The following is a 25,617-nucleotide window of genomic DNA, read 5'->3' as shown; positions in this document are numbered from 1 at the left end:
AGCCCACAGCATGCCAAAGGGGAGAGAGAGATCATCCCAACCAGACAACACAACATGGCTCAGAGACTCATTCGCAGGAGAAAGACAGGCAGATGAGAGGGAGGAATGAGCGAGCGAGAGAGAAAGGAGAAAAAGGTGAAGGACAGAGAGTGGGGAAATTGGGTGGCTGGGGGTTTGAGGAGCCTGGAGTGAACATGGGATCTTTGAACACTTGTGCTGGAATTGCTTTGGTAATGTTATGCAGTGTGTATGTGTGCAGTAATACAGAAAAGCAGTAATTCAGTAAAGTACTTGATTGAATTGAGTTGTGAGTAAGGCGAAAGGGACTATTGATGGTCAAGATGTGCTCAGGTCATGATGGGGTCACGTTGTTCAGAATGTGCTCGGGGAGAGACATTACCAGTGTTAAACAGTACTATTCCAATGGGCCCTGGTCCGATCCCTCCCACACTCTAAAGGCTGCTACTGTCCACCAAATATCGTCCCGGGTTTCTGCACCATGATTCACCACTACAGAGCATTATCTTTTTATAGCTTTCATATACTGTACATACTTTTCCATATTCCTTTGCTACATACTGTGCATTGCTCTAAAAAGAACATAAAATCCTGTAACCCCTCCCAGTAGTAAAACTAAATTAGTAAAGCTACATGGTTGAACTACCTGACGATGATACAGTGTACCACTTCACATATGAAATATTTACAGTATAAAGTCCATTTTTCCTTTTAACATTTTTCCCCCGTTACAAAGAGCGCGTGATTTAGTTGTTCAAACACACACATATACACCCATATACATACACACCCACAGTCCCACACACACACAAATAGCGGGTATAAAATAAGCAATCGCTGGACTCTATTCTATAACAGCTGCCAAGCATTTGAATATCAATATAATAAATCATTTATTTTCACACCTGAAGATACCTGTGCCTGTATGAACCAATGAGCACACTGTTACTGTATGAAATGTGTCCTTTTAAACTGTTTGTCTATCAGAAGAAATCACTTGTAACCCTAATAAGGAAGTCATTGTGAGACAGGAGGTGACCCGCTAAGATGTCCTGAGATAATGGGGGAATCTCATTTGGATTTGCTCAACTCCTGTGTCCTCTCTCCGGCGTCCTCCCTCTCTCGCTTACTATATATGAAACAAGACTCTTTCTCCACTCGCAATATTAGGCAAATTATGTTTACAAGGGTGGAATCATAGAGATATGTTATATATCCATGGGTGGAATCCCCAAAATAAATGTTTGAAGTGATAAAAAACGAATTTATATAGTTGTGCAAGACATTTTATAGATAAAAGGATAAGTAGCATATCGTTTTTAAATGTTTGCATGCTTTTCACCTTCAAGAAAACAACAGCTGATTCAAAGGGGCAGCTATTAAAATAATTTGGCGCTTGCCACCACGAGGATTCTCCTGTGCTTCCTCTGCAGAAGTAGGTAATCGAGGAGGTGAGCAGGCTCCTTCGTTCGCCTACTAACGAATTGACACTCTCCTCCACCACTCGAACACTTATCGGTTTTCGGAGAGAGGACGGAGGAGTCGAGGAGAGGACGAACTTTTACCCAAATTAGAATCTCCCGATGTCTGACAGCAAGGTCCTATCTTAGTCCAGACAGTCTAGATGAGCAGATGTCCTGTCGTCATAGTAACTGCTCCATTGGAGAGTCACTTTCACATATTTTCTTCTTTTGAAAAACGATCCTTCTCCCCTATTGTCCATAGCCATTTTCACACTTTAGAAATGTTCAGAAAATCTGTGAGATCACATTGGTTCAGCGATGTCAGCTCGAAGATCAGTTTTCCCTATTGGATTACTGGCCCTCAGATCAGCTAGTTTTCTAAAGAAAGTCACCTGACCAGCTAACGTTTCGGCCTCCCCAGGTTAAATGTATTCATAGAGAGAGAGAGAAGTGGAGGAAGAAAGAAAAAAAATGGAGAAAGGAGAGAATAGATGTCACATCAGAGCATTGCGTGTTTTTACCAAACTCCTTGTTTAGAAATGGCTAGCGTTGTTTCTTTCGTTAGCATCAGTAGCAGTGTTACTGTGTGGGCTCAGAAGCAAAATGGCTGAACAGCAGAAAGAGTTGCTGTGAGAAACGGTGACAGTCAGTGGACTCTTGAATGTTGCTTCTCCAACTCTTAGGTCACAAATCAAAATGACAAACGCATGCTCTAGAGATGACTCGTCCTATAGTACGCTGTTGTGAGTGATGACACCAATTTCTGTGGCACAGTCAGGATTTTGACATTGGGGTTCTTCTCGGCAGCGTTGTAATACGTCATCCTTTCACTCCAGTCTCAATGGCAGTCGCTATTACTTTGCACAGCTTCCGATCGCTGTGGCAACAGTCACAAACACTGCTGCTCATCCCCTCATTCTCAGACACAGATCTCTATGGCAGTAGCCATCACCATCTGGCTCTTGGTCTTCTCCCGGCCCGGAGAAGAGTGGTGCTGGCCAGGAGACTCCTCCTGAGGGGGATGGGTGTCAGAGAGGACACTCCTCTTCAGGGGCGCTGGGCGCAGGAGTGAGGTCGTCCCAGGGGGGGTGGAGGGCTCTGGGTGTCTGTGGGAGCGTGATGAGGTGGAAGACGAAGAGGAGTTGGAGGTACAGCTTGCGGAGCATACGCCAGACGAACTGGACCTCTCGCCTCTCTTGGCCCGGCAGGAGGCGCGGCGTCGGAGCTCGCTGACCAGTTCGTACTTGACAAAGCAGAAGACATCCTTCACGCCGCAGCGCTTCTCTGGCTCGGCGGCGAGCAGCCGCTGGAACATGCGTAGGGCGTCGTCAGTGAAGCGGCGCCACTGGGACGGGTAGGCTGCCGTGGGGCATCCTGCTCGCTGCCAGCGGCGGAATTCCTCGTAGAAGGCATCGGCGGGCAGCGCTGCCTCCCAAGGGAAGTTACCCGTCAGCATGCAGAAGACGAGCACACCAAAGGCCCACACGTCTAGACTGGTGGTCACCAGGAAGCCTTCGGCACGACTGGCACGGCACACCTCTGGCGCCGTGTACGGGATGGTGCCGCTCACGCGCTTCACGCGACAGCCCACTCGCCGTGTCATGCCGAAGTCAGCCAGCTTGATGCGTCTGCACTCGCGGTCGAAGAGGAGCACGTTCTCGGGCTTGACGTCACGGTGCACCAGATTCTTGCTGTGCATGAAGTCCAGAGCCAGACCCAGCTGCTGCATACAGCGCTTCACCATCTCCTCTGGAAGACCAACCTACAGGGAGGAGGATAGGAAATGAGGAAGGAGGGAAGATAGAGAAAGGGGTGAACAGATTTGTTTTAGTGTACGGTGGAGGGGAGGAAAACCAAGTGCAATAAATTAAATGAGAAACAGAATAGAGGTATAGAGGGAGTAAAGTGGGACCAAATAGGTTTTGTTAAGCATTATATTTGCACTCATATTTAACAACCTAGAGTAAGAACCTTTGAGTCAAAGGTAGCCCTCCACTGAAAAGCACTGGAATTAAATGAGAGCCTTACGGTACACACTAAAGGAGCATGCAGCTCAAATCTGAGTAGGGACTTAGACAAGGCGCCAATCCCAGAAGGGCTTGTTAAAACCACATTGCTTTGAAACACTGCGCTTGATTGGCTAAGGTGTGGGAGAACAGGGATTGGTGGGCAGATGATAAGCATGATCCAGTACAGTACCTGGGGGGGAATGATGTCGAACAAGTCTCCCGCGGGGGCGTACTCCTGTCCGAAGACGTAGCTATCCTCGGTCTCGAAGAGTACATCCAGGACTTTGATGATGAAGGGGCTGCAGCTCAGTGTGCCCGTCAGGCTGTACTCCCTCAGGAAGCTCTTCAGCTTCGTCTTGCTCTTTGTCACAAACTTCAGAGCCATTTTGGTGCCTGATATGTTCACACAGAGAAGAACAGAATGAATGAATGAATACTTTAATGTCCCATGGGAAAAGTTGTTTGGTAACACTTCAGAAGACAGACAGACTGTATCAAAATACTGTACAGTATCAGAGCAATATTTTAGAGTCAAGGCAAACGTATAAACTAAACTGACATTTATTAAGTGAATTTAACTAAATATGCCTGTGCAATCTGATTCTGTGTATCTGAAACCTCCTCCACTCTCCTCTCTGTACCAGCTGCCTCTGTGCTCTGAAACACACCCTCAGCTGTTGACTAAGCACACAGCTGTGCAATCAGAGCATCTTAGAAAGCTCCCACTGCACTTTTACCCGGTCTAGTGCCCTCTTCACCTTAATGGCATGTAACCTTTTAATGAACTCTCAACCTAAAGAGCCTTTTCACCCCGAAGTCTTACACTATTGTGACCTTTGACCTCACAAACACCCTGTCACTGTAGTGCCCCGTTTAATTGAACTCTTGATTTAGCCTACATTCTATTGCACCATCTGGCTCTCTGGTTCTGTTGTGGTATGACCGTGTAAACTCTATTGAAACCTTTGCTCCCAACAAAGTCCCTTCACCACACCCATGCATGCCCTCTGACTCACCCTGTGTGCGGTGTGCCACCAAGTCCACCTTGCCGTAGGTGCCCTTGCCCAGCTTGCGAATGTGCTCGTAGTGTTTGGCCACATCTGCAGCCGACAGGGAGGTTATGGCCAGAGCCTGCATGTCCTCCACAGGCACACCGCCACCACCGCAGTAGCCCACCTTGGAGGTGGGAGAGCCCCTGCCGCTGCCCACCTGGCCCGGCCCCGACGGGGACAGAGACAGGCTCGCCTTGACGCTGTGGGGCACACTGGGGACAGAAGAGAACACACAAACATAACATTATGTAACATTATGTCATGTCTGAGACAGTAAAGACTAGGAGAGTTTCATGCTAAATACAGCAAGCTTATTTGCGATCAAACACACACACGTGACAACTTTGACTTAGTGTGTGTGTTTGCCTATGTGCAAGTGAATGGTGGTGCGAGCTATGATCCCTTATTGATGTCACATGTTAAATCCACTTGAATCCGTGTAGAAGAAGGGGAGAAGACATGGATTGAGACATGGATTAGGTGTGTGCTATTCAGAGTGTGAATGAGTACGACAAATGATTTAAGTGCCTTTGAACAGGGTATGGTAGTAGGTGCCAAAAGCACCTGTTTGAGTCTGTCAAGAACTGCAACGCTGCTGGGTTTTTCACGCTCAACAGATTTCCGTGTGTATCAAGAAAGGTCCACCACCCAAACGACATACAGCCAACTTGATACTGTAGGAAACATTGGAGTCAACATGGGGCAGCATCACTGTGGATGCTTTCGACACCTTGTAAAATCCGAATTGAGGCTGTTCTGAGGAAAAAAAGGGGGTGCAGCTCAATATTGGGAAGGTGTTCCTAATGTTTTGTCCACTCAGCGCACAACCGACAGGTTCGAGTACATCTTCATTTGCATACAATCAATGCAGTGGCAGGGGAGTAGAAGGGGATTGGGTTGTGTGCCTGGTAGTGGAGGCTGGTGGGAGGAGCTATAGGAAGACAGGCTCTGTGTAATGGCTGAAATGGAATTCATAGAATGAAATCAAACATGGTTTCTATATGTTTGATACTGTTCCATTGATTCCATTCCAGCCATTACAATGAGCCCGTCCTCCTATAGCTCCTCCCACCAGCCTCCTTTGGTGCCTAGTAAACATATTTGACATAGAGTCCCTCTGGGAAGTTAGCCATGTGTCTTAGACTGGGTCTAAGGGTCGCTGATCTTCTAGGAACTCATGCAGACACTATTGACCTTGACAGTACACGAGTTGGATGTAGGGATAGAAACAGCTGACACAGAAATGGTAAAGACAGTGGTGGATATAATATAATAATAATAATAATATAATCCAGATTATATTCAAGTGCCTTTTCCAATAGAGATGCATTTCCATACAATCGATAGCGTGAAGGAAGAAAAAGGGATTACTTTAGTTGTGCCTAGTAAATATTATTTGGCTTGTAGTGGCTCTGGGCTAGCTGTTGGAATGTTGGTTGTCGACTCAAGTTGCTGAACCATGAAAAAGTTGTCGCTGAGATGTTTGGTAGGACTTTGCAATAGGGCGGACTGACCATTGGAGGACTTTGTGGTCGTATAGGGCATCAACACTTCATTACACTCTTTGACACAATAGATAAGCTTATTCGGAATGCAAGGCTGACCTAAGAAACTAACAAATGTATACATCTCTACCATTGTCATTATGCGTGACTGTTTGTACGTGCTGTGTGTTTACTTGTACTGTACACACAGATAGGGTTATTGATAAGGCAAGGCTGATCTCACATGGAGATGTCGTCTATTGTGCATGAATATCAACACACACACACAAACCCAACAGTGTGTACTTCACACAGAGGGCCATTGGGCCTCCCGAGTGGCGCAGTGGTTAAGGGCACTGTACTGCAGCGTCAGCCGTGCCATCAGAGACCCTGGGTTCGCGCCCAGGCTCTGACGTAACCGGCCACGACCTGGGAGGTGACCTACCCCGGCCTCCCCCAACCCAGACGACGCTGGGCCAATTGTGCGCCGCCCTATGGGACTCCCGATCACAGCCTATTGTGATACAGTCAAGGATCCAACCAGGGTCTGCAGTGACGCCTCTCAGGATCCATGCTGGGACTAAACAAGGCCAAAGTGACACCTTGCTAAGTATCTTCCATAAGAATACTAATTTATCAGTCACGATTAGAGAGATATATACTGTACAGTGCATTGTCTACGTTGCTATCAAAAAAACTGCTTTGAACAAGTTTGGTTCAATTGCCCAAATAGCCTTTGAAAGTTAGAAACAGATTGACTAGACCGGATCCCCGCTCCTGATCCATCAATCATAATGAATGTTTGTTTACTGGCTCTCCTTCAGCTCTAGCATGCTAGTTGCAGCCCCCTAGGGCTCCACGGGGAACATGTAACGCTCCGCCATCAAGTCTAATCGCATTACTCAGCCTCCACTAAGACAAAAACATCCCGAACCAAAGACGCTGCTACCTCATTTCCTTTGCAGAGCATGATTAAGAGGCCCAGAATGTGATGAGGGGAAGAGATGCATCAGCTGCAGTCTAAAGTTCTAAATGGGAACCAGAAAATGGAAACCTGCAAAGTGCTTTGTGAGTGTGTTGATGGAGGGTTATGTGTGAGTCTGGGTTTGGATGAAATTGTGTGACCGAGCTACGTTTGCATGTGTATAGGTTTTGTGTGAGCGTCTGTCTATGTGTGTCTGTGCACTCATTTGTGTATGTGTGTGTGCCCCCGTACACACAGTCCGGCAGTGACACTATCAAAGGGCCATTGTGTTTTCTATCTCTCCCAGAGAGCAGCTGCGGCGCTGCATGAGGGAGGCAGAGTGTCTCCACCGGGTCGCTTTCCTCACGACTCAGCGTAAATGTTCAGTTAAGGCCACATGCCATACTGTGCTCCCATACTGCTCTCTGATCCCACTCTGTCTTCGGCAGCTATAACAGAGTGGCACCGTGGATATATACGGATTTCACTGGTGTGAGATCCTTATGTCCCTTGCTTTATTGAGCCAGTGTAGATCATTAAAATGACCGAATAGTCTGCACACTCAAATGATCCATACACGCGTACATTTGAAGTCGGAAGTCTACATACACCTTAGCGAAATACATTTAAACTCATTTAAATTTTCCACAATTCCTGATATTTAATCCAAGTAACAATGCCCTGTCTTTGGTCAGTTAGGATCACCAATTTATTTTAAGAATGTGAAATGTCAGAATAATAGGAGAGAGAATGATTTATTTCAGCTTTCATTTCTTTCATCACATTCCCAGTGGCTCAGAAGTTTACATACACTCAATTAGTATTTGGTAGCATTGCCTTTAAATTGTTTGACTTGGGTTAAACGTTTTGTGTAGCCTTCCACAAGCTTTCCACAATAAGTTGGGTGAATTTTGGCCCATTCCTCCTGACAGAGCTGGTGTAACTGAGTCAAGTTTCAGATCTGCCCACAAATTTTCGATAGCATGGAGGTCAGGGCTTTGTGATGGCCACTCCAATACCATGACTTTGTTGTCCTTAAGCCATTTTGCCACAGCTTTGGAAGTATGCTTGGGTCATTGTCCATTTGGAAGACCCATTTGCGACCAAGCGTTAACTTCCCGACTGATGTCTTGAGATGTTGCTTCAATATATCCACGTAATTTTCCTCCCTCATGTTGCCATCTATTTGGTGAAGTGCACCAGTCCCTCCTGCAGCAAAGCACGCCCACAACATGATGCTGCCACCCCCATGCTTCACGGTTAGGATGGTGTTTTTCGGCTTGCAAGCCTCCCCCTTTTGCCTCCAAACATAACGATGGTCATTATGGCCAAACAGTTCTATTTTTGTTTCATCAGACCAGAGGACATTTCTCCAAAGTGTACAATATTTGTGCCCATGTGCAGTTGCAAACTGTAGTCTGGCTTTTTTATTGCAGTTTTGGAGCAGTGGATTCTTCCTTGCTGAGCGGCCTTACAGGTTATGTCGATATATGACTCGTTTTACTGTGGATATAGATACTTTTGTGCCTGTTTCCTCCAGCATCTTCACAAGGTCCTTGTTGTCCTTGCTGTTGTTCTGGGATTGATTTGCACTTTTCGCACCAAAGTACGTTCATCTCTAGGAGACAGAATGCTTCTCCTTCCTGAGCGGTATGACGGCTGCGTGGTCCCATGGTGTTTATACTTGCGTACTATTGTTCGTACAGATGAACGTAGTACCTTCAGGCATTTGGAAATGTATCTGTTATAAACTTGAAAAACAAGTTTTAATGACTCAAACCTCATTGTATGTACATTTCCAACTGTATCTACTACTGTCACACCCTGACCATAGAAACATACAAAGCAAACTATGTTTTGTTTGGTCAGGGTGTGATCTGAGTGGGCATTCTATGTTGTGTGTCTAGTTTGTCTGTTTCTGTGTTGGCCTGATATGGTTCTCAATCAGAGGCAGGTGTTAGTCATTGTCTCTGATTGGGAACCATATTTAGGTAGCCTGTTTGGTGTTGGGTTTTGTGGGTGATTGTTCCCGTCTCTGTGTTTGTTTGCACCAGATAGGCTGTTTAGGTTTTTCACATTTCTTGTTTTGTATACTGTTCGTGTTGTCATCTTTATTAAAGATGTATACAAGTAACCACGTTGTATTTTGGTCCGCCTCTCCTTCAACTCAAGAAAACCGTTACAACCACGATCAAAACACTTAAATAAAGGTATGTTAGTTAAATAATACAGTTTGACTGCCATTAAAATGGGTGAGCGGATTGCAGTGAGAGATCTATTCCAGTTTATCATTCCCAATTCATGTCATTCTTAACACCTCGCAGGCCCTTAATTTGCGGCTCGCAGTGATTTTCCTATTTTCCATTTATAGTGCATAACACTGATACAATTTCAATTCAATGTGTTTAATGCAGGCCTGAATCACTTCATTGAATAGATCTATTGTTCCCTGGACGGTAGAGAGATGGCAGTATAGCACAGCTGTTGAACAGTAAGGCCGAACTGGAACGTTTGCCGAAATAAAACTGTTCAGCTACAGGGACCGACACATATCAGTTTGCTACTAGCTAATTTTGCAGTCTGGCGACATGGATCGATTTATTGTAAAAAAGAAACGTAAATATATTGACAATGAAAATGAGGGGGAAGAGCTGGAGAACAACGTGACAGCTATGAACAAACAACCACCGGAGAACCAGGAAAATGAGGAAGATGGCGGCAGGGAAATGCAGCTAGCTAACGTAGCTAACATAGCTAATGTGGCTTTGATGGCTAAGAGAAGGAAATCGAACGAAAGTTCCAAGAGAAATGGACAGACAAGTATTTTTTTTAACTGCATGATGGGACCAGCTCACTTTGTCTTATTTTCCAGAAGGCAGTCAATAATTTTAAACGAGCAAAAGTGGAGTGACATTTCCAGTCACATCATGCCCACTTTGACAAAACATATCCGCCACAAAGCAACATCAGAAACAACAAAATAGCGCAGCTCAAAAGAAAACGACAAATGATGGACATATCTAGCACTGTTGCAGAGATTGCTTGGATATTCGCGAGAAACAAGGCCTTCACAGGCGCAGAGATTGTCAAATAATGTTTTTTTGGCCTCAGCCCTAAATATTGTATGCTGATTTCACAAACAATGAAGCTATTTTAAAGCAAATTTAAGGGACTGCAACTCTCAGACTCGGCAATAACAAGACGGATAGAAGACATTGACATCGGTAAGCAACTGATTACTGACATATCCGTGGCGCTGTGTTTCAGTATTGCGCTTGACGAAGGCACTGATGTAAGTGACATTGCCCAATTATGTGTTTGGGTCCGATTCCCTCAAAATTAGTCATTCAGAGAGGAACTTCTATGCCTCTTTAGGGACAAAAATGAGGAGAGGATATTCTGAAAGTCCTTGTTACATTGTTTGCTGATAAAATTGACTGGTCAAATCTGGCATCTGTGTGCACTGACGGTTCCCCAAACATGCGAGGACAGGAGAAAGGACTCATAGGCCTGATGAGAAAGATGGAGGATATTCCCTAATTCGTTACGTTTCACTGTATCATTCATCAGGAAACACTCAAAGACTGTGACTTACAGAATGTGATGCAGCTAGTCGTGTGCGCGGGTGAACATTATTGTTGCGAGGGCACTGAATCACCGGCAATTCCGCGAGTTGCCAGAGGAACACCAGACAGAATGCGAAGACTTGATAATTCACAACGAGGAGAGATGGCTGTCTCGTGGCAGAGTTTTTGGAAAGATTTCTCTCCTCCTTTAAATCCGTGAATTTGTTGCAAGCAAGGGGAGAGACGAGCCAGAGCTGGATGATCCACAGTGAATACTGAAGCGTTCTTTTTTAACTGACATCACCTGCCACCTGAACACGGTGAACCTCCAGCTCCAAGGGAAAGCTAAAACTCCAGGCAAAATGCTGCGTGTGGTCACAGCATTTCAAAATAAAATCACCACACTGTTTGACAGACAATTTGTTCATTTCCGAAAGCTCAGAGCAGTCACCACATCCAACCCAGACATACTGCAACATTTTAGCTATGATGTATTTGTGCGTGTGTTGGAAGAGTTGAAGCTGGAGTTTGAGTTAAGATTCAAGAATATCATGGAGTACAAGGAGTTTTTTCAACTTCATTGAGAACCCCCTTCCATGTGCCAGTGTCTCTGACCCCAGTCATCACAGCCCTCTGTCCTGACCATGCTGGAATAAAGAGTGAGATAGTGGAGCTGCAGGCACATGACACATTGCAAGGTGAACTAAGATCAGGTGTTACCCATCTCTGGAGCCTTGTGTCAGACACAGAGTATCCACTTCTGAAGCAGTGTGTGCAAAAGGTAACACCACTTCTGGTCAGCACTTATTCATGTGAAGCAACATTTTCAACAATGAACATTGTGAAACAAAAACAGATTGATCAGACTGACGAATGCACACATGGATTGCCTCACAAGGATAACAACAACAGACTATACATTTAGAATGAATTCAGTCAAGGAGCAGAAGGGACATTTTCGCTCATCCAACTACTGAGGTAACCCTTAATATGGGTCTTATACATGTGATGTAGCCTATTTGATGTGTGTAAAGTGGGGAGAACAAGTATTTGATACACTGTCGGTAGGTTTTCCTACTTACAAAGCATGTAGAGGTCTGTAATTTTTATCATAGGTACACTTCAACTGTGAGAGATGGAATCTAAAACAAAAATCCAGAAAATCACATTGTATGTTTTTTTAAAGTTATTAATTTGCATTTTATTGCATGACATAAGTATTTGATCACCTACCAACCAGTAAGAATTCTGGCTCTCACAGACCTGTTAGCTTTTCTTTAAGAAGCCCTCCTGTTCTCCACTCATTACCTGTAATAACTGCACCTGTTTGAACTCGTTACCTGTATAATAGACACCTGTCCACACACTCATTCAAAGAGACTCCAACCTCTCCACAATGGCCAAGACCAGAGAGCTGTGTAAGGACATCAGTGATAAATTGTAGACTTGCACAAGGCTGGGATGGGCTACAGGACAATAGGCAAGCAGCTTGGTGAGAAGGCAACAACTGTTGGTGCAATTATTAGAAAATGGAAGAAGTTCAAGATGACGGTCAATCATCCTCGGTCTGGGGCTCCATGCAAGATCTCACCTTGTGGGGCATCAATGATCATGAGGAAGGTGAGGGATCAGCCCAGAACTACACAGCAGGACCTGGTCAATGACCTGAAGAGAGCTGGGCCCACAGTCTCAAAGAAAACCATTAGTAACACATTACGCCATCATGGATTAAAATCCTGAAGCGTACGCAAGGTCCCCCTGCTCAAGCCAGCGCATGTCCAGGCCCGTCTGAAGTTTGCCAATGACCATCTGGATGATCCAGAGGAGGAATGGGAGAGGGTCATGTGGTCTGATGAGACAAAAATAGAGCTTTTTGGGTCTAAACTCCACTCGCCGTGTTTGGAGGAAGAAGAAGGATGAGTACAACCCCAAGAACACCATCCCAACCGTGAAGCATGGAAGTGGAAATATCATTCTTTGGGGATGCTTTTCTGCAAAGGGAACAGGACGACTGCACCGTATTGAGGGGAGGATGGATGGGGCCATGTATCGTGAGATCTTGGCTAACAACCTCCTTCAATCAGTAAGAGCATTGAAACACACAGCCAGGGCAACTAAGGAGTGGCTCCGTAAGAAGCATCTCAAGGTCCTGGAGTGGCCTAGCCAGTCTCCAGACCTGAACCCAATAGAAAATCTTTGGAGGGAGCTGAAAGTCCGTATTGCCCAGCGACAGCCCCGAAACCTGAAGGATCCGGAGAAGGTCTGTATAGAGGAGTGGGCCAAAATCCCTGCTGCAGTGTGTGCAAACCTGGTCAAGAACTACAGGAAACGTATGATCTCTGTAATTGCAAACAGGTTTCTGTACCAAATATTAAGTTCTGCTTTTCTGATGTATCAAATACTTTGTGGGGCAAAAATGTATTTAGTCAGCCACCAATTGTGCAAGTTCTCCCACTTAAAAAGATGAGAGTCCTGTAATTTTCATCATAGGTACACTTCAACTATGACCAACAAAATGAGAGAAAAAAATCCAGAAAATCACATTGTAGGATTTTGTTATGAATATATTTGCAAATTAGGGTGGAAAATAAGTATTTGGTCACCTACAAACAAGTAAGATTTCTGGCTCTCACAGACCTGTAACTTCTTTAAGAGGCTCCTCTGTCCTCCACTCGTTACCTGTACTAATGGCACCTGTTTGAACGTGTTATCAGTATAAAAGACACCTGTCCACAACCTCAAACAGTCACACTCCAAACTCCACTATGGCCAAGACCAAAGAGCTGTCAAAGGACACCAGAAACAAAATTGTAGACCTGCACCAGACTGGGAAGACTGAATCTGCAATAGGTAAGCAGCTTGGTTTGAAGAAATCAACTGTGGGAGCAATTATTAGGAAATGGAAGACATACAAGACCACTGATAATCTCCCTCGATCTGGGGCTCCACGCAAGATCTCACCCCGTGGAATCAAAATGATCACAAGAACGGTGAGCAAAAATCCCAGAACCACACGGGGGGACCTAGTGAATGACCTGCAGAGAGCTGGGACCAAAGTAACAAAGCCTACCATCAGTAACACACTACGCCGCCAGGGACTCAAATCCTGCAGTGCCAGACGTGTCCCCCTGCTTAAGCCAGTACATGTCCAGGCCCGTCTGAAGTTTGCTAGAGAGCATTTGGATGATCCAGAAGAAGATTGGGAGAATGTCAGATGAAACCAAAATATAACTTTTTGGTAAAAACTCAACTCATCATGTTTGGAGGACAAAGAATGCTGAGTTGCATCCAAAGAACACCATACCCACTGTGAAGCATGGGGGTGGTAACATCATGCTTTGGGGCTGTTTTTCTGCAAAGGGACCAGGACAACTGATCTGTGTAAAGGAAAGAATGAATGGGGCCATGTATCGTGAGATTGAGTGAAAACTTCCTTCCATCAGCAAGGGCATTGAAGATGAAACGTGGCTGGGTCTTTCAGCATGATAATGATCCCAAACACACCGCGCGGGCAACAAAGGACTGGCTTCGTAAGAAGCATTTCAAGGTCCTGGAGTGGCCTAGCCAGTCTCCAGATCTCAACCCCATAGAAAATCTTTGGAGGGAGTTGAAAGTCCGTGTTGCCCAGCAACAGCCCCAAAACATCACTGCTCTAGAGGAGATCTGCATGGACGAATGGGCCAAAATACCAGCAACAGTGTGTGAAAACCTTGTCAAGACTTACAGAAACGTTTGACCTCTGTCATTGCCAACAAAGGGTACATAACAAAGTATTGAGATAAACTTTTGTTATTGACCAAATATTTATTTTCCACCATAATCTGCAAATAAATTCATTAAAAATCCTGCAATGTGATTTTCTGGAGAAAATGTCTGTCATAGTTGAAGTGTACCTATGATGAAAATTACAGGCCTCATCTTTTTAAGTGGGAGAACTTGCACAATTGGTGGCTGACTCAATACTTTTTTTGCCCCACTGTATGTCATGCAATAAAATGCAAATGAATTACTTAAAAATCATACAATGTGACAAATTAAAGATCTCGGCCCTCTGAATGATTGTCTCAACCCAAAGTGGCCCCCTTACAAGAAATAGCGAGTAACACTGTTCTAGACTCTAGAGATCACCACATGCAGCCATTTAGTATTTTCTGCAATGTTTCCTGTGCTGTGAACTGAAAAATGACCTCTAGCAGCAATCAGCGCAGAGGTCGTCTACTTTGCTAACCCTAACAGATAAGACATCCCCTTTAAAGCCCAGAATTCCCTAACAGACAAAAGCATACCATTTAAGGTCCAGAATAGTCCACACTAACAGACAGAAGAAACTGCGTGAACCACACACACACACACACACACACCAACATTTCTGCTAAATTCCAAAAACTGTATTATTATATTAAAATGGTCTACAGTAACAGCCTGGACCTCCATATGCCCAGACACGAGATGGCTAGTGAAATAGCCAGACGACCTTTACTGAACAAACTCTTGGCTTGAGATGAGAATAGAGATGAACCCTCCGAAACTAATGCCAAAATGTTTTATTTTTTTGTCTCAGTTTGTATGGCTGGGCCACTCAAGGACTTTCACATTCTTGTTCTGATGCCAATCCAGCATTGCTTTGGCTGTATGCTTGGGGGTCATTGTCCTGTTGGAACAAATCTTTTTCCCAGTCTAAGGTCGTTTGGACTCTGAAGCAGGTTCTCATCAAGGATTTACCTGTATTTGGCACTCATTGTTCCCTCTATCCTTACCAGCCTCCCAGTCCATGCCGCTGAATAATTCCAATAGCAGGATGCTGCCACCACCATGCTTCACAGTAGGGATGGTGTTAGACGGGTGATGAGCTGTGCCTTGTTTTCTCCAGACATAGCGCTTTGCATTCAGGCCAAAATGTTCAATATTATCATCAGACCACAGAATATTTTGTCTTATTCAGAGTCTTTCACGTGTCTTTTTGGAAACTCCAGGCGTGCTGTCATGTGCCTTTTTCTCTGGAGTGGCTTCCGTCTGGCCACTCTCCCATAAAGCCCATATTGGTGAAGTGCTGTAGCGACTGTTATCCTAGCCAAGAAACGCTGTAGCTCTGTTAGAGTGGTCATTTGGGTTCCTGGTCAACTCTCTGACCAAGGTCCTTCTTGCCCGGTTTCTCAGTTTGGGCGGACAGCCCAAGGCAGAGTCTGCGTAGATCCATTTTTTTTCTCTCCATATGATGGAGACCACTGTGCTCTTGGAAACTTTGAACATTCTAGAAATTGTTTAATAGTCGTCCCTAGATTTATGCCTCATCCCAATTATATCTTGGAGATCTACGGACAGTTCCTTGGACTTTATGGGGGTATATTTTCTGCTCTGACATGCACTGTCAACTGTGGGACCTTATATAGACAGGTCATGTCCAAACAATTTAATTTACCACAGGTGGACTCCAATCAAGTTGTAGTAAGTGACATCTCAAACATGATCAAAGAAATTGGATGCACCTGAGCTTAATTTGTGGTGTCATAGCAAAGAGTCTGAATACTTATGTAAATAAGGTATTTCTGTTTTTAATTTGTAATAAATGTGCAAACATTTCTAAAAACATGTTTTCACTTTATCATTATATGGTATTGTCTATAGATGGATGAGAAGTTTTTTAATCTATTTAATCCATTTTGAATTCAGGCTGTAACAGAACAAAGTGTGGAAGAAGTCCAAGGGTATGAATTCTTTCTGAAGGTGCTGTATGTCTCCTTTGTTCTTTACTAAACTTAGCGTTGTTTTGTGTAAAGATTGTTTGGTCTTGAATCTATAATTGATCCCTTGTGCCTCATCTCATCCTTTTCCCATATTCACTGAAATGTTCTATCTGTACAATACTGGCCTCGTGTTTGAGTGCCTATTCATCTCCATTCATCTCAACATGAGAACACATCAATAATTAGGCTCTTTTGTCTTTCATATTGGTGTTAAATTAAAGGCCCAGTGCAGTCAAAAATATGATTTCCTGTGTTTTATATATATTTCCACTCTAGGAGGTTGGAATAATACTGTGCAATTGTGAAAATGGATGATGCCATGTTAGTGTAAGAGCTGTTTGAAAAAACCGCCTGAATTTTAGCCTGTTTTGGCAGTACATTAGTTAATAGAACAATGGGAAAGAGAGTTTCAAACCTCTCTGCCAATAACAGCTAGTTTTTCGTTTTACCCTCCCCACGAAGACCACCCACTGGGCACAGATGTCAGTTCAACGTCTAGTTTTGATTTACATTTGGTTGAGTTGTCAACTAATGTGAATTCAATGTGAAATCAACCAAAAAAATAGGAAATTCCCTTACGTTGATGCGTTTTTGAAAATTCAATCAGTTTTCCACATCATCACCAAAGACATCATGCCCATAGGGGGCACAGGGGCACATGCCCACTCAGATTTGTCCTGTTTAAAAAAAACACTTTTATTTGTATATTTTGGGTGTTGTTTCTCTGTAATATTACTTGCCACCTAGCAATTTTATGACGTTTCCTTTAGGTAGCCCAGATAGGTTCCCAATCTCACAACCTCATAACTAGCTACCAGGAAGCCATTTCAGGCTATCAATCAAGTTAGAGTAGCTGGCTTGTCGAATTATCTTAGCTGGCATGCCTGCTGACAACGTTGGTAGACTTTAGAAAAGCAATTACTAAATGTACTGAATAGGATTCACATTCCCTTCAATCATTTACAGATTTTGCAAAGATGCAGAGAAACATATTTAGTTTCTAAAAATAAAAATAAACACCAGTCAGGAGGATACAGACAGCTCAAGAGGTATGCTTAGATATGCAGAAAAATACTTATTTTTTTAAATGGAATTAAGCATAACGGTTTTGTCTCTAGATAGCAGGAAAAAGCTGTTTCAGATGTTTGAAAAATGATGCCCCTGGTCATCACAATGAATTTTGTGTTGAAATGACTGGAAACAATGTTGATTCAACCAGTTTTTGTCCAGTGGGCACTCCCAGACAGTCCTAGCAAAATTCTTGCTTGAGAAATTGCTCTTTGCAAAGACGCTATTTTTGTTTATTTTTGACCATTTTAATTAAAAACAATCACAGTAAGGTACTTAATTGTTACATAGAAATGATTTGATATTGAGATAAAAACGGCTGCATTGGACCTTTAACATTACATTTCCATGGGAACCGTTTCCCCTGATAATAGACGCAGCTTGGCAACTTCAAGTGGACATCTCTCTCTTACACTTTAATACTGCAGTAGGGATCTCATCTACACAGTAGCATCCTATTCTCTGAGTCTGGCCATTTAATTAAAACTGTATGAATAACGCAATCAGAGTTAATTGTAGCCTGTGAGAAAAAAGTTCTGTGATGAATGTCATGTCATAAGCTTGAGTTGAGGCGAATCAGCCGATATAAAGAATATTTAAAAAAAGCTTTATTTAAAAAGGTATTGCCTGTAAACTGGGGCACTACTTTGGACAGCTCACGTTATTCAATCATAGCTGTATTAATGTCACCATTAGGTCTGCTTGTGTGTGGGTGTGTCTAGGGTGGGCATTCTATGTTCATTTTCTATGTTGTTTGGCCGTGTGGTTCTCAATCAGAGGCAGCTGTCTATCGTTGTCTCTGATTGAGAACCATACATAGGTAGCCTTTTCCCCACCAGTGTGGTGTGGGTAGTTATTTTCTGTTTAGTGTGTTTTGCACCTGACGGAGCTGTTTCGGTTGTTCTTTTGTTACTTGTTGTGTTCAGTTTAATAAATAACATGAACACGTACCACGCTGAGCTTTAGTCCACACCTTCTTCCACCAACAGCCGTTGCAGTACTACCCACCACCAAAGGACCAAGCAGAATGGTAAGGAGGAGCAGCGCTATCTGGAGAAATGGACATGGGAGGAGATACTGGAAGGCAAGGGACCCTGGGCACAGTCTGGGGAGTATTGCCGTCCACAGGAGGAACTGGAGGCAGCTCAGGCTGGGCGGCAACACTACGAGGAGTTGGCACGGCTGGCAATGAAGCCCGAGAGGCAGCCCCCCCCCCAAAGAAAATTGGGGGGGCTACATCTCAGCTCCCCGCATCTGCCGGGTGAGGATCCAGCCAGGACGGATGGTGCCAGCCCTGCTCACCAGACCTCCAGTGAGTCTCCTCGGGCCAGGATATCCTGTGTCGGCGCTGCGCACTGTGTCTCCCGTGTGTCTGCACAGCCCAGTGCGTCCTGCACGTGCCGGGCTAAAATGACCATCCAGCCAAGACGGGTTGTGCAGGCCCGTAGTTCGAGACTGCCAGTGCGCCTCCACAGCCCGGTCTATCCTGTGCCTCCTCCAAGGACCAGGCTGTCTCTCCGTCTCCTCCCTGCAGAGCCTCCCGCCTGTCCGGCGCTGCCAGAGCCTCCCGCCTGTCCGGCGCTGCCAGAGCCTCCCGCCTGTCCGGCGCTGCCAGAGCCTCCCGCCTGTCCGGGGCCCGCTGCAAGGGTCCCCGCTCCAGAGGCGCCACCTAAGTGGGTCAAGCCTAAGGTGGAGCAGGGTCCACGTCCCGAACCAGAGCCGCCGCCATAGAGGCGCCCGGACCCTCCCCTTTAGTCAGGCCCACCTGGACCCTCCCCTTTAGAGGCCACACCTTTTTTTTGGGGGGGGGGGGGTGTACTGTCACGCCCTGGCCAGAGGCTTTTATTCTCTACTTTGGTTAGTCCAGGGTGTGACTAGGGTGGGCTTTTTATGTTCATTTTCTATGTTTTGGATTTCTGTGTTTGGCCGGGTGTGGTTCTCAATCAGAGGCAGCTGTCTATCGTTGTCTCTGATTGAGAACCATACTTATATAGCCTTTTCCCACCTGTGTGGTGTGGGTAGTTACTTTCTGTTTAGTACCTGACGGAGCTGTTTCAGTTCTTTTGTTATTTGTTGTATTTAGGCTTCAGTTTAATAAATAACATGACCATGTACCACGCTGTGCTTTGGTCCTCACCTTCTTCCACCAACAGACGTTACACTACTTTAGCTGCTGTGTTAGAGGGGTCAAAAACCTTCAATGACATGAAACATGGCCGCTCTTTACAATCCATTCTGAGGAATTGGCCAACTGATTCTAAAAAGTGGGGGCGTGGGTGTCTGACACAGCAAATCAATATGGAGAGTTTGCGCTCTTCATAGCTTCTAAAGTCCATCTCCTCAATTCCCTCTTCTCTATTCTTGAGAAATGTAAACAGGAGACTAATGAAAGAAATAATTTGATTTCGTAGTCTGACTCACTTCTCTCTCCCAGGCCCTAATGGACTCTACATTTTGTCTCAGCTGAAAATTCATGATCTCTCACAGCATATTGGATGACCATCATTCATATGACATTGATAGGTTTAGGCTTCTCACATTTGCCGTATACCCATCATGCGGTTGCTACAACCTAGCCTACAAATAAAAGTTCATAATCTAGTTGCACAGGTCGAGAGACGAATTGGAGTAATCAAGGTGACAGACAGTGACGCGTTCAATACCGTTTTGCACATTCTTGCCTGTATCCAGCTGATCTGAGGGGTAATCAATAGTCCAAATAGTTGCATTCCGTTTTGCAACAAAAACGAGAGTTTCTATTGGACAAATTCAGGTAGGTTCATCCAAGTTTCATTCCGCTTCTGTTTAAAAATATATTTTGCAACTGAATCGGCAGAATGAATACACCCCAGATAACCCGCACACACACCTTTCACTTTCATAGGATCCACATACAGCATCATCACTTTGCTCGTTGTATAATTCTCTCACATCTACGCACTCTCCTCCTCTCAGCTCTTCCCTTCACTTGTGGATTTCAGTGCACAACACAACTAAATACAGCTAGCTCTCCCCCACTGCATCTCCTTAATTTTGAAAGATCAACCATTTTCAGCAAATTTATATAACTATTGTCCTCTTTGAGTCAACAACTCACCATACTGCAGTGCTAGCTAGCTGTAGTTTATGCAGCTTATGCTTCCGGTAATAGAGTAATTCTCTGAACCTTTGATTGCGTGGACAACATTTCAGTTCATGCTGCAAGAGCTTTGATAGGTCGGAGGACATCCTCTGGATGTAGTCATAATTACTGTGTAAGTCCATGGAAGTTGGTGAGAACCATGAGCCTCCTAGGTTTTGTATTGAAGTCTCCTACCCAGAGGAGGACGGAAAATAGCTGTCCTCCAGCTACACCATTGGTCTACCCTAGAGGGTGCTGTTGAGGCTACTGTAGACCTTCATTGCAAAACAGTGTTTTAACCAGTTATTTGGTGACGTGAATATGTTTAGTATAGTTTCAACTTTACATTAAAAGAATGAAATTCACTGAGTAGGATGGTCCTTCCCTTCCTTCTCTGAGGGGCCTCCACTGTCACACACACACTGTATCACAGTTTGTGAGCACTGAGGACATGCTTGAGAGGAACAACAAAACACTTTATTCAATATAACCTCAATAAACAACTTGTTCAATAGGAGCGCCCTGTGAGTGTTATCTAGCTCCGTGGTCCACCACTCAGTAGCAAATAACTGAATCATCTACCTTAACAGCACGAGTGCCAGTAGAGCCAGGTAGGAGGAGAGCTAGCTACAGTAGCACTCCTCAGTTTTCCTCACACAGGCCCATAACATTGGAGACTTCCTGCTGGCCGGTGATTGACAAATCACCTTCACTCTGCTGATCCGGCTCTCTCCTCTCTGTCCCCCCACCCCCCCTCTCCCCCACTGAGCCTCTGAGCCGTGCGGGTGCCACTTGACTCCCTCTCTCTTTCTCTCTCTCATGCCTGCCTCAACACCTGCTGCTTCTACTGAGAGCTGTCAGGGACGGTCAGGGACAGTCAGGCACAGTAAGGCATCACCTCGCCACCACGCCGAGTGGGACTGGACAACACAGACAGCACAGAGCGGTAACCCTGCCCGAGGGTAAACACCCAGAGAGCAGTCAACTCTCCACCTATTATTGCTCTATTGTGAGCAGAGCAGCTAGATTCAAAGAAACTAGACTGTGTGCTACTGCTAACTACAATGGATTGAACTATAAGGATGTAGAGCACCATTCAACATGAAATAGCTAGTACACCATTCCACATGAAATGTCTAGTCTACATCATGCAAAAGCAATTATGAAAACAGTAGAGCCACACAAAACCACTCAACAGTCAAAAAGCTGTGCTCAGCCAGCCAATAGGAAAATATACCGTATGCCCCCTCACCCTGTATGCACACCACAGTGTAGGAATGTTTCATGTCATGACTGACACTATAGGATTGAGGACATGAAATGGGAGCGAAACACAGCAGCCTTCCCCAAGGCAGGGAGAATAATTAATCTCTTTGATATGAAATGGATGGGTAACCGTGACTCCACAGCTGTACTGACAACAACTGTAGCAGACTAGAGTCTATAAGAGTCTACAACAGGCTGGGAGAGACACAGTTTGGCTGTATTATGATGAGGAGGATCTAAAGAGAAACTTGGCCATTGGCTGGAGGGGACCACTGTAACCAGAGAATCAGGCCTTGATGTATTACCATGACGATGGGGGGATCCTACCGCCAAACGCCAACCCTGTGGTGACATCAGGCTGGATTGATTGCTGAGGCTGCTGAGATCACTGAACCAGATGGGCTGAAAACCAATCAAGTCCAATCCTCTCACTCGTTCCTTCCCCTTTCCTCTGGCCTCATTGACTTTGGATGGAATGCCTCCGCTGTAGATGCCGCTGATCTAACATCACGCCTATCCATTCAGTTAAGCACATCAATTTACCTGCCACCGAAGCGTGTCATGATTTACCAGCCCACCAGGTCTGTCGTGTCCAACCTGCCCCCTGTCTACACGCTACACATGACACAGGCTATACAGTAGGTGTACTGCTCAGTGCACTGTGTTAATTGCAAAACAGGGCAGAGTGGTGTGCATACTGTTGACAGTACAGCGTGTTTTATTATATATATATATATATATATATATATATATATATATAGTATGCTACAGTGTATGATAGGCTACCATGAATTATACAGTATGGGATTTAACCATTTTCCAGTATATAGAGTGAAACTGTACTGTGATTTATTCATATAGTACAGTAACGTACTAGCTTCAGGAAGTTGTTCATGAACACTTTGCAACGCTGTTAGTGAACAATGGTCCTGTGATTGCCCTGCAAGGTCAAGGAAGTAACGCTCTTTCATCAAGCAATAAATGGTGAATAAATTGAATGTCCAACTCTTCACCGTCATCATGTTTCATTTAGATTCCATTACACCCCAGAAGGCCTGCTGCTTTTATTGATTTTTGTTCAATACATGCCATTATCAGTGAGATATTTACGCCACTCACCAGAGTGTACACTCGCTTTATGGTGCTTCCGAGTGCCCATTGTGTTACTCTATTAGTGCATTATGGTGCTAAATAACAAATGCAAAGTGCTGGCTGGGAAAGGAAATCCTGCCTGATTTAAAATGTACATGCACTATGGAAATGTGTGGAGGAAAACTCAATCACATCCACCTAGAGAGAGAGAAACACACATTCAAGTTCACCTGGAGAATATACTGAATAGCCCGTCTACCTTGAAGGTATGTCTGTGCTCATCAAATCGTTTAATTGTAAAAAAATAAATAATACGTTTTTAAAAAAGAAGACAGGTACAATAGAGACAATTTTGAAGATGTCACCGTTTCCTCAAAGAAAACATATTGCATAGGTGAATAGGTGAATAGTGAAAGAAATGTGGTTTTTAAAATCTATGTGAAATAATGATCACAATTTGTTGAATGAATAGTCCACAATCCACTTACAATTAAATAAAGACCACTGAAAACCTTTAGAGACTAGGCTACACTAAAAATGATGCACATAGCCTAAAGCACAATACATAGAAACAAACAAGCAAACACAGACTGACCAATAAATAACGGTTCATTGCGTTTATGATTCAAGTTGCCATTGCATCATATTTCCCAAGATGTATGCATATGCTAATGAGGTAACTTTCACACGATCTGTGTGATAATGAAGTCCGATCAGAGGTTTAACTTAATTAACTCACCTGCTGGCGACCTGTCTGTCTCCTCCATGGTCCTGCATTTGCGCAGCGCGAGGAGCCCCTGCGCTCTTCAACTGACCGGTTGATTCACCGGGGTTTGGTGGCAATAAATCGAAGAGATCTCCTGTTTTTTTAAACTATTCTATTTTAAATTAAATGAATCATATGTCAACATCAACGAATGAGTCCATATATGAAAGTTTTATTTTTAAACTGCAGTTGTGTTTTTGTTTCAACTATGCAGGGTTCTCTTGTCTGAAAAATGAATGGCCTATAGTGTGAACTGACTTCTGGTCCGTCTTTGTGTCTTGTTTTCTCCTCTGTGTTGGTAGTAATTCTCTGTTTGGTTCCGTGCGTAAAGGCGCTCTTCTATTTAGGGCTATTCGGTGCCAATGGAGAATTGACTCCGTTATCTTCTATGGTTTGGCGAATGGTCGGTAAGATTGCCCGTTTGCCTCTCGAAAGCGCACATCCACCCTCAACCTGCGAGGCAACTAGAGGCGGGTGTGTGTTTATCTTTCGCTCTTCTTGGGGTCTGCATGACCCAATTCAACACCACACCAAATCCATTCATTTGCAGCATACTTTTCAGCCTGCGTGGAAAATGACCCGACTCTCTATCTGCACCTATTCACCGTTTCTCCATTTGTCCTCTTTGAATCAGAGTGCTATTGTTGCTTTTCGCTCTCATTTTCACAGCTGTTCCAATCTCTGCTGCTTAGCACTACCAGCCAGCTCTTTCATTGTTCCCTCCCGTCTCGTCGTCTCCACCACTCCACCTTCTGGCAGCAGAAGCGCGCTCTCACGTGCACTGGGTCCTAGTGCCTGGGGTTTGTTCCCAATATGTCTTTGAATTACCACACCAATGACTGTTGCGTAATTCAGTAGTTTATGGCCTCAAGTACTGTCAATGAATTTACTGGTTGGTGGTTCCCTGGCCTTGTTTAACAACAGGCAGGCATGCAGGCATCTTTGTCATCCTGAATAGATTGGATTGGTGGAATGGGATTAGAATAACAGGGATAACCTTATCAACCTTAGCGCATAGTCGCCCACTAATCCTTCCTGAGCAGTCATCAGAAATCACGGATCAGAAAGGTTGACGAGTAGAGGAGTTGAACGGTTGGGAACTAGTCGTTGCCATATCCCCTTCAGGCTGGCCATTTGTTCCACTCAAGACCCGCTGCTCCAGAACTAAGACAGCCTAGGCCTACAGGGTGTGGAAGATAAGCTGGTTACACACATAACCAGGACTGGATCAGCCCACGGAAGAGGAAAGAAAAAGGAGCTTCAGCCTCTGTAACAACTACACGGCTAGTTTATTAGGTACACCACCCCGTTCATGAAAATGGATCGCTCCTACAGACAGTGTCTCGGCTGGCCATGGCTTGCTATATAAAGCAGGCAGACAGGCATTGAGGCATTCAGTTACTGTTCGATTGAACATTAGAAGGGGGAAAAAGAGTGGCCTAAGTAACTTTGATCGTGGTATGATCGTCGGTGCCAGGCTCGCCGGACCCAGTATCTCAGAAACGTCCGCCTTCCTGGGATTTTTACGCACGACAGTGTCAAGGTGTTCCGGAGAATTTTGCCCTGTGGGTGAAAACAGTTTGTTGATGACATAGTTCTAAGGAGAATTGGAAAGATTTGTGCAAGCTAACTGGCGGGCCACAAACAGACAAATAACGGCACAGTACAACAGTGGTGTGCCGAATGGCATCTCGGAATGCACAACTCAGTCATGGATGGGCTAATGCAGTAGATGACCACCCCGGGTTCCACTCCTATCAGGTAAAAACAAGAATAAGCGGCTCCAGCAATCACCAACAATGGACAATTGAGGAGTGAAAAAACATGGCCTGGAACATGACAGCAAGTTCAGTTAACTTGAGTGGCCTGAGCAGTCCCCAGATCTCAACCCAATAGAGCATCTTTCGGATGAAATGGAACGGGCTGTTCGCAGCATGAATGTGCTGTCGTCCAATCTGCAGCAACTGTGTGATGCCATCGCGTCAGCAAGGACCAAGGTCCCTG

At 44.7% G+C, this 25,617-nt stretch overlaps 1 protein-coding gene across 1 annotated transcript; it reads right to left on the bottom strand.

The window, feature by feature from the left end:
• Window positions 1–511: 511 nt before the first annotated feature.
• sbk1 (SH3 domain binding kinase 1) lies at window positions 512–24,319 on the bottom strand. Its single transcript, XM_064923832.1, has 4 exons — window positions 23,587–24,319; window positions 4,507–4,754; window positions 3,681–3,883; window positions 512–3,243 (listed from the first exon to the last, which is right to left on the bottom strand). Exons 1-4 carry the CDS (start codon window positions 23,622–23,624, stop codon window positions 2,401–2,403), a joined length of 1,332 nt encoding a protein of 443 aa, XP_064779904.1. The 5' UTR covers window positions 23,625–24,319; the 3' UTR covers window positions 512–2,400.
• Between the last annotated feature and the right edge of the window lie 1,298 nt (window positions 24,320–25,617).

This window comes from Oncorhynchus masou, chromosome 18 (assembly GCF_036934945.1).
Source record: "Oncorhynchus masou masou isolate Uvic2021 chromosome 18, UVic_Omas_1.1, whole genome shotgun sequence".
Classification (NCBI taxonomy): Eukaryota; Metazoa; Chordata; class Actinopteri; order Salmoniformes; family Salmonidae; genus Oncorhynchus; species Oncorhynchus masou.
This window is presented reverse-complemented; position numbering and strand designations above follow the sequence as displayed.

What these genes read in the sequence shown, in the direction of transcription:
- sbk1 (XM_064923832.1), bottom strand. Translation starts at nt 23,624, where the DNA reads ATGCAGGACCATGGAGGAGACAGACAGGTCGCCAGCAG. An exon ending in GGTGGCACACCGCACACAGG is followed by an intron (nt 3,884 to 4,506) that starts GTGAGTCAGAGG and finishes TGAACATATCAG; the next exon opens with GCACCAAAATGGCTCTGAAG. An exon ending in TCGACATCATTCCCCCCCAG is followed by an intron (nt 3,244 to 3,680) that starts GTACTGTACTGG and finishes TCCTCCCTGTAG; the next exon opens with GTTGGTCTTCCAGAGGAGAT.